Below are 9,230 nucleotides of genomic sequence, written 5' to 3'. Positions count from 1 at the left end.
CGGAACTTGGAATATTGGAGCACGTCTCCAGAGAGGTTGCGATTGGCATTCTCTCGGCCGTGCTCTTTCCCCTCTTCGCCTACCTTGGTAGGGACCGATAACTGTACCATATCTTTCCGCAACACGCTCCTGGCTCCGGCAAGTCCGAGCTTCGAGCGCTAGCCGCAGTCACGTCGAGGGGACTATACATCGCGAATGGCGGTTATTTCGTTTCTCCGCTCGTCGCGTGATTGGCCTGAACGGTGACGGAGGGCGGGGGGGAACGATCGGGCGGCCGAGCCGAGCCGAGCAGCGACGGAGAACGCCGAGGCTCGCGGGAGGCTCGGTCGCTCGCACTCGAATAAGTACGCTTCAGTCGCTAGAGAGCGCTTTTCGTGATTACTACGCGTCTTTGCGCAACTCCGTGGGGCCGCCAGCTCGCGCACGTATCGCCCGTGTACGGCATCGAACACGTAACTGCGCAATCGTACCCCGCACGTCCTTCCGGACTCGGGTGGGCCACGCGCGTGCCTTGACAGTCGCGCGTTTGGCGGGAAACGACGCGAGGCCTGTGTATTTACGTGATTATTTACGCGGTGTCAAAGGCGAACTCGGCGATTCCCCCACCGCGGATCGACATATTGCTGCGGGCCGTGTGCAATAGCGGTTTTCTATGGAATTTTCTCGCGTCAAGACGACCGATTGCGTTATCGCGTCTCGGATATACGCATCAATACTGTGTCGTGTGTGAGTACGGGGAGAAAGAGAGAGAGAGAGAGAGAGAGAGATACTTGGAGAGAAGGAACAAAGAGCGAAGATCTGCCCGCGACGCAAGACGATTGCCGACGGTGGACCACGAAATTCGCGCGGGACACGTCGTAACACGCTCTCTCGCCGTCGCTCGGATACTCACGCGCAAGTGCGGTCACGCAACGTTGCCGGATCGTCGTTCTCCCACAGACTACGACTACGCCGAAGGAATCTTCCGTGTCGCAGGGAGAGTGCGTCGATAGTGTGACTAGAGTCCCGTGTATTTTTCGCGTCGGGACGCGAGGAGCGTCTTTACAGTGACTCTGACGGACAGTTTCGTCTCGGTGCACCGAGAATCAAGCGCATGAGGGGGGGGGAGAGTTTGTTTTCGCCGCCGCTATCTCTGTCTGGCACATAGTAACCGTGCCCATCGTGTTGCCAAGCGCGGCTGCTATTTGCCGTCGCACGCATAGCCGTGTGATACAGGCTCTTTCCCACAGAAGTCGACCTCGGATATCATCGTCCTCGTCACCTATCTTCTCGACGAGCATGAGCGTCGACGTGAGTCGCGCGACCACCGCAACGTCAAGTCCGTGAATCCGTGCGCGAAGCGGGAGACTTGGTCAACGCTCAGCAGCAACGCGGCCATTATTCGAAATTCGGTGGGTCGCGCCACGGATCGCGGCGTTGCCATATATCCCGTCCACAGTGCGTAGCCGCGATTCCAACGTCCCGCGACGACGGCGGCAACGACGATTCCTGGAAGGAGTCATCGTCATCCCCAATGCGTCACGGCCATTGCTAGAAGAGAAACTATCGCGTAGCTCGCAAATCGATAGCGCGCTGAAAAAACACGGAGAGAGAGCGAGAGACGTAAAGGGGAAAAGAGAAAAAAATAGTAAAAGACAGTAGTGTGTATGTGTGTGCGCTCGAGCGTACGTTCCTGCCTTTGAAATCTCTCCACGCCCGGATTTTGGTGTTATTTGTTTTCGCGTGCGTACGTTTGGCGCGCAGTGAGAGAGAGAGAGAGAGAGAGAGGGAGAAACGGCGCGCGAGCGTTTGCCGTTGTGGAGCGCGGTGGCGATAGAGCGCGACGAAATATGAGCGCACGAGTACTGAACCCGGTGATGATGACGGAAATAAGCAGGAATCTAGGCGGTGGCGATGGCGGTGGTGGACGAGCGGCACCGAGCAGGGCCGCGCTCGCCCGCGTCCGACGCGATCTCTTCGGGCCGGTGGACCACGCGGCGGCCCGTGCTCTCGCCGAGCGCGAGTTGCACGCCCAATCGCTCCTCGACGCCGATCGATGGGGCTTCGAATTCAAGCTGGGAATACCGCGGGAGAACTCGCGCTACGAATGGGAAGAGATGACGGAGAACGACGTCGTGCCCGAGCCCTACGCCCTGCGCGGGATGCCCTATCTGAGAAAACACGCGCCCGGCACGCCGCGTAAATTGCGCGTCGACGACGACGCGTCAACGACAACCACCGTCGCGGCGACGTCGCCGACGACATTGCTGACGACGATGATAAGTACGATGACTACGACGACGACGACGACGACGACCACGAGGATTCTCGAGCAGATGGAGACGCCGATGTGCGCCACGCCGACGGCCGAGAGAACGCCGCCGCAAGAGCCCAGGGTGCCCGAGATCGGCGAGGCTACGATGCCCAATCAGCTGTTGGACGCCAACGCCAAGTGGAAGAGGTGCGCGGTAGAGCCGACCACCCCCGTTCTACCCTCTGTCGCGAGAAAGCAATCCACGATCACCGGTAAGTTCGGCCAATTAAATAAGCTCTTCAACATTCAGCGACGTGTCCTTGCTTTTGTTCGACTTCCGACAATTTACCAGCAACTTCTCACCATTACAATTCTATTGGGCTCTTTGATTTCGATGTTGTGAAACATCATTATCGAAGAAAAAAATATCGCCATATCGCGCGAAATTATTGATAAAAATTATTTACGGCTTACTCGCGAGGCGTGTATCGCGTTCGGGGCGATGGATTTCTGTCGATTATATAAATGCAACCGGGCGATGTTTGTTTTTGGAATTGTTTGATCGCGCGCACGCGTTCGCGTACGAAATTAACGCGGCTGCCGTTATCATCGACGACGACGATTCACCTGATTGGTCGCTCTCCGCTGATTATCCCGCCGACGAAATCACGCGTATCGCCGTTCACGTCGCGCGTTCCGCTCCATTGCACCGCGTATATCTTAGTTTTTAACGATTCTAATCTACTCGTAACTCATCAGCGCGTATCTGCGGAGGCATCGAGGTTCAAGCACGATAAAGTTTGTTTACACCTGTATTGCGTATACACGTGAGTCGTATTCGACGGGAAGTAATTTACATTGTTTTCGCGTTGGACCTCGCCCGCGCGCGCGCGCGCGCGAGCCAAGTATCATTCTTTTGTATATATTCACTTCAATTGATCATTTATTTTATCGGAATCTGTCTTGCGTTGAATCGCGAGAGAAAGAGAGAGAGAGAGAGAGAATTCATTCCTCCGAGTCCATAAATTATCTATTTTATAGTAATAATTTTTGAATTTAACGGGGACAATAAGGACACGATCATATAAGTGTTATTTTATCATTACGAATTTCTTTCCGGCAAATATATATATAGAGAGATCCCGGAAAGTGTGATTTATTGCTTTCGATACAAACATCATGATCGTACTTGTTCCATGAATTCTGCGAATTGCGGAAAAGATTCCGTATCGAAAGATTACAGACTTCTTTTGGAGAGGATTTATCGCGATTAAATGGCTCATTTTGTATATTTATACAGGAAGCGTATAGCCTAGGTCAATCCAATTCGTCTGTGTAAGATTGCCGCAATTCGTGTATAATTACGTCACCTGATAATAACAGCAAATTACGCTTCGTATCGCCCATGTATTTCAAGTTGTTATCAATGCTATTTTCTGCTGGCTACGGCTATCACAATATATAGACTTGAACCAATATATATATATATATATTTAAAATAAAAAATATATAATACAAAAATTGATTTAGAAATCTTTTCAATAATTATTTCATAATATATTCTTGAATTTATCGTATATTCATCTTATATTCGACATAGTAATCAGCTAAAGTTTCTACTTTAATTGACTTTAATTTTTTTTTTCTATTATTTTATAATATTAACTTCTTGTAGTATATATCATTTTTTTAATATTCTGTAAAAGTGCAAAATTATTTTTTTCTTTTTCGATGACATATCAATAAGAGATTCTACCGATGAAATCTGCAAAGGTGAATTATCAAAACTGCATTATCGCATACTATGATAACGTTGAAAGGAGAGACGCGTTGGCAATAAATATATATTCTTTTTTCCTCTACAGATAAGCAAAATCGCTTGTCTGCGATGTAAACGATGACATAATCAAAATAATATTGCATTACATGTTTACGACAGCAGTGGCGCAAGCCAAATTTTGAGATAACATAACAAACTTGTGCGAGATGAACAAAGAATTCGTATATGTGGGTGGGTGTGTGTGTATGTATGTATGTAAATTTGTGCAACGTGTCTAGGATGTTTCAGTCCTTTCAATTTTAACTTTAAATAAATTAGCTCAATTTTGGTTTATATATTCTTCCTTCAAAACAAACGCCTTATATTTATATTATTATTTTTTCAAGGGAATCCTGATACAATGATGCGCTTGCAATAATATTTGCAAAGAAGTCTGAAACGGAAAAAACAGTATCGCTAATCATAATTGCATATACGATTCACTTGTACACGTGTTATCGCTCTCGTGCGCAGAATTATCACTGTTGGCACTATATATATTTACGTGCAACGTGTATCGTGAACGATTTGCAATGCCAAATTCGTGCTTAATCGCCATTCTTTGTCTGGAAATTTGTTTGATAATGATTAATCGATCGTGCGAAGATGAGAAGAGATTGAGTCAACATATAATTGAGTCACATAATGTGATTGAGAGATAAGAGATGTCGGCAATTTTATAAAAGAAAAAAAAAAGGGAAAGAACGAGAACAGATATGCAACTGCGAAATCTGAGTTATTTATAATACGTGAAACCGCAATATTCAAAATTCTACAATGTTAAAATTATGCTCTTATATATATATATATATAAATATCTCATTACTTTAACCTTTTTTCTATTAACTTGATAAAAATTTTTATCGCAAAGATTGAAATTAACAAGCGTTTACGCGGTTTCGAATATTTTTACAAAGTTTCGACTTTTGTGCATTTTCTATGCACGCTCGTGTTGCAATACAGCCGTCTTGTATAGATGATATAAATCTCACAAAGTCTAATTCTCTCTTTTTTCTCCTATTTATTATTCGGCCATGCACACCACCCACGCGACGCGACTATTTTTGGATGTGACTGGTCATGTGTCGCGCACGCGTATACACATGCGTGTAAACACATTTCACGTCGTGCCACAACAACGTTTTTGTTTATATTTTTACTGCAATGCGAAAAGCGATACTGCACAGTTGCAAGTCGACGAAAAAACATCCATCGATTTACATCGAATTTTTATTTCATCTCATTCATTCTTTTTCCCAATTCTTATCAAAATCTGACATACAATAATATTTAATAATAAATTGTTTTTTTTTTTTTTTTTTATACATGAGAGAGAATACCTCGATAGTCAAACATTTTTCTCAATTCGTTTTCTGCTATCTGTCTGAGAGGAAGTTACACTTCCGGAACATCCTGTACACACGTGTAGAATGGATGAGAAACCGATTGGGTTTCCTATCTACGCTACTCAATTCCTTCCTTCGCGGGGGTAGTAACGAGTTCGTAACGTATTTTGCTTTACGGATATAGTTATGGGGGCGCCGAACGATATTTCTAACGTACTTTATTAATGAGCCGCGCGGTCAGCTGTTGAAATCCATATGGGGTTGCCGGCCCCCGATGCACCCCCATGCTTTTCCTCTCTCACAATCCCCACCCGCCCCCCTTTTCAGGCCCTTTGTATTCCGCGTGACGCGTGTACGTCGAGTGTTTGCACGCGTGGGGGGCATCAGCTGTGCACGCAATCGCGTGCCCCTGACTACTATGAACCCCAGGGGCGGCAGACGTATCGTTGCAAGAGGGTCGGCATTTAAAATCAGGATTTAGGACCCGCATATGTAGTCTCGTAGGTATTTAAATTAGAGGGTAAGTAGCATCGGGAAATAATTATTAAATCTTGTATTCGTCCAATTTTATTTTATCCCGCAGTTCTCGGATTCTAAAAATTTCGCGATATATTCTAAATTACTGATTAAAAAAGATGTAGTTTTCTGGATTTTGATTTTGAAAAAGTTGCGGTATTTATAATAACGTAAGTATCACATAATAAATAAATATATGTCTGATGACACGCGCGAAATAGATAAAAAGGTTATAATATAATAATCGAATAATTTCGTAATAAGAAAAAATATGTGAATGCTAGGTATCGTGTGATTTTCGTAATTTTTGTCACGTGACTCGGCAGACGACCCTACAAATACACAAAAGTTCGAATAGAAAATTAGACAGATGCACCTAATTTTACCGTAGAAAAGTTCGCCAAATGCTATTCCAAAGGGGTCTGAGAGGGTGCCTTTATACCTTTGGGGTACAGCGTATCGATTTATGAGTCACGATCTGCAAACTCGCTTCGACATAATCAAATTTTTATTTTATTCAAATTTGATCACATAATTGACGAACGCACATGTAAATTTCTATATGCAAAACATATTAATTTTAGAATTTTATATACCGTTAAAATTTAATTTATGTCTTTCAAACGTTTCTATCTCACACGTTTATTACGAGATTTCACAGAAAAATAATTAAATATTTGTTTCGTGGCAACGAAAATATTTGTCTCGAAATTACATTTGCGTAGAACAACTAATAAAAACAATATAAAATCCTGATCTCACGCTCTTATCTTCCTCTGATATAATTAGCGACGCGGTGTGTCGATATTATATTCCCAAGGTTATCAGAGGAAAGATTTCGCATGCACATACGGTCGTTAGCAAGCCGGATTGTGCATAAGGTCAAGTCTGGCATTGCATGCGATTACATATAAGAAATCAAAGTCAAAGATAAGCCGTGAATTGCTTGCGTTATTCACCAGATGTCTTTTATATTATCTCATTCTCAGATTCAATACAAATAAAAGTAAATATAAAAAATGCATATATAATAATAAATATTGTTTATTAGCATATTGTGATAAGATTATTCTAATCAAAAAATTATTTAAAAATATATAGGATATATATATATTATGATAATATATATAAATTAATAAAAAGAAGGAAAGCTATTATCGGAAACTCAAATTTTAGGTATCCAACGAGAAGTTAATAAATTACAGATTTTCATTTTTGTTATCAATAATTACGAAGAAAAATTTCTTCTTTTATATCGAGATTGAGCGAATTAAGCGGTTCATAATTAAAAAATTTCAGTACGTATTTGTAAAATGAACGTTTACTTCGTTCGTCGTTAACGAATTTATAAAACGTAATATTAGCGCTATGTGTGTATTCTTAAATGATTTTTATAATGGTAGCTGTTTATTATACACGACATTTTGTTTATCAATACCCTGTTAAAACGGTCCTCATAAAGTACACTACCGTATCTTGCTCCTCCTGATATTTTCTCACTCGCCATTTCCTTTTTGAGATTATAGCCCAAAAATACGACTGGTGGTTACAAGCTATACATATATATATATATATATATATATATATATATAAATTTTCTTTTTATATGTTTATGCAATTGAAATATTCTCAGAGAAAGAATGTTACTAAAACGACAATAAATTTCTATATTTCCTATTCGATTACTCTTTCGTCATACTTGTATCGGTCTATATAAATATGTTTTTTCCATTATCTGTTCCAGACTTCATGAAGAGTCGTAAGCGCGGCTTGAACGGCACCACAAAGAGTATGATAGAGCCGCCGGAGAAGATCGCCCGTAACGCGGGTCAGATACGCAGCTAAAATCTTTCAGCTTTCTTGTTCAAACCTTGCCGTCTTCTTCCATTTCGTTTGTGCGCGACGTGAAACAATACCAGAAGCGGGAAATAGCATCGCCGAGAGGAATAACGGAGAAAGGGGAACTCCGGCAGGAGGCGCGAGGTTTGCGTTGGCTGTGCCATTCATATAGTTTTATCTACCATGAGTGCAGGCGAAACAGGTCGAGAGATAGATGAATTAAAAAGAAAAAAAAAAAATGAATAAAAAAAAATCAAGAAATAGAAAATAACATCATTTTTCATCATGTACATCTTTGTCTGTAATTCACTGCTTTGTAATATCGCGGTTTACGAGAACAATAGTAACAGCGAGGAAAGGCGCGAGACGAGGAAAACAGAAAGATTAGATAAATAGAAGAAAAGTTAAAAAGGGAGAACGCGCTTGTGGATGGAAGAAGAGAGAGAATATAACTCTCGTCGCTATTTTTTTATGAAACATGTCATATCTTCTTTTGTATTAGGATAAGAATAAGTAATATTAAGAAGAATATAAAAATTAGATTGTAGATAGAGTAATGATTTGTGTCCAAATTAATTAATGTAATATATTCTACGTTTGTTTTTCTGAGACATTCATAGAAAAATCTTTAAACGATGTCGTTACACACAAAAACACGCTATAAGAAAAAGAGAAGAGCTACGAAATACACGCAAGTTTAGATTATTCATAAGGATTAGTTTATTAGCTTCTAAGATATAGAGCAGAGTATATCGCGCGTATTCATTGGATTGAAAGAATCGGATGTCTGAGCTGGTCCATGGATTTTTGGGACTCGTGACTGCTGTTTCAATTTCCCCAAGTATTCAGCGACGGATTTTCTTTTGCTAAATAACTGGGGAGATTTTAGAATCTTTTTAGGAAGCAGATCTTCGCAATAGATATTACGCCAATTTCGATGCCGCATTCTTGAAACGCGCGCAATATCGAAGCGACTTAAAATTTCCAAATTAATTTTCATAAATATATGTTTTGAATTTTCTCGACTTGGACATGGTTTTGCGAAAATATGAGGAGAAGCTCAAAAGGGCGGTTGCGAATCCGTATCAGAATGCGACCAGCTTTAAGAAAGAAGATAAACATGATTTAGCTATAGTTCGTTACCCAAGTTTAAGCATTGATCTCCTGTACGATTTTAAGAAAGTACAGCCGATGCCAAATCACCCTACGATTTTTTTCTTCTCTACCTACTTAAAAAAAAAAAAAAAAAGATCCATCATCTCCTTTCTTCCTTTCCCTTCTTTATCAAATAATGCGAGAGACATAATCGTCATAAAGTCGCAGCTTTTAAAGGAAAAACATTCTTTAGTTACATCTTTTATTACCAATTTTTTTTAATATTTAATATTTTTGCATTCAATTAAATTGAATTGCTTGGTTTTTTGCTGCGATATACTCTTGAAAATTTATTTAGACAACAACTTTTCAGTCTTATTAT

The 9,230-nt window shown here is 41.4% G+C and overlaps 1 protein-coding gene across 1 annotated transcript; it reads left to right on the top strand.

The window, feature by feature from the left end:
• The first annotated feature begins 337 nt into the window (after positions 1-337).
• Positions 338-9,002, top strand: LOC115245909. Its single transcript, XM_029824402.1, has 2 exons — positions 338-2,505; positions 7,659-9,002. Exons 1-2 carry the CDS (start codon positions 1,830-1,832, stop codon positions 7,757-7,759), a joined length of 777 nt encoding a protein of 258 aa, XP_029680262.1. The 5' UTR covers positions 338-1,829; the 3' UTR covers positions 7,760-9,002.
• Positions 9,003-9,230: the final 228 nt, after the last annotated feature.

Source organism: Formica exsecta, unplaced genomic scaffold (genome assembly GCF_003651465.1).
Source record: "Formica exsecta isolate Colony F162 unplaced genomic scaffold, ASM365146v1 scaffold137, whole genome shotgun sequence".
Classification (NCBI taxonomy): Eukaryota; Metazoa; Arthropoda; class Insecta; order Hymenoptera; family Formicidae; genus Formica; species Formica exsecta.
This window is presented reverse-complemented; position numbering and strand designations above follow the sequence as displayed.

What these genes read in the sequence shown, in the direction of transcription:
- LOC115245909 (XM_029824402.1), top strand. Translation starts at nt 1,830, where the DNA reads ATGAGCGCACGAGTACTGAACCCGGTGATGATGACGGAAATAAGCAGG. An exon ending in AAAGCAATCCACGATCACCG is followed by an intron (nt 2,506 to 7,658) that starts GTAAGTTCGGCC and finishes TATCTGTTCCAG; the next exon opens with ACTTCATGAAGAGTCGTAAG.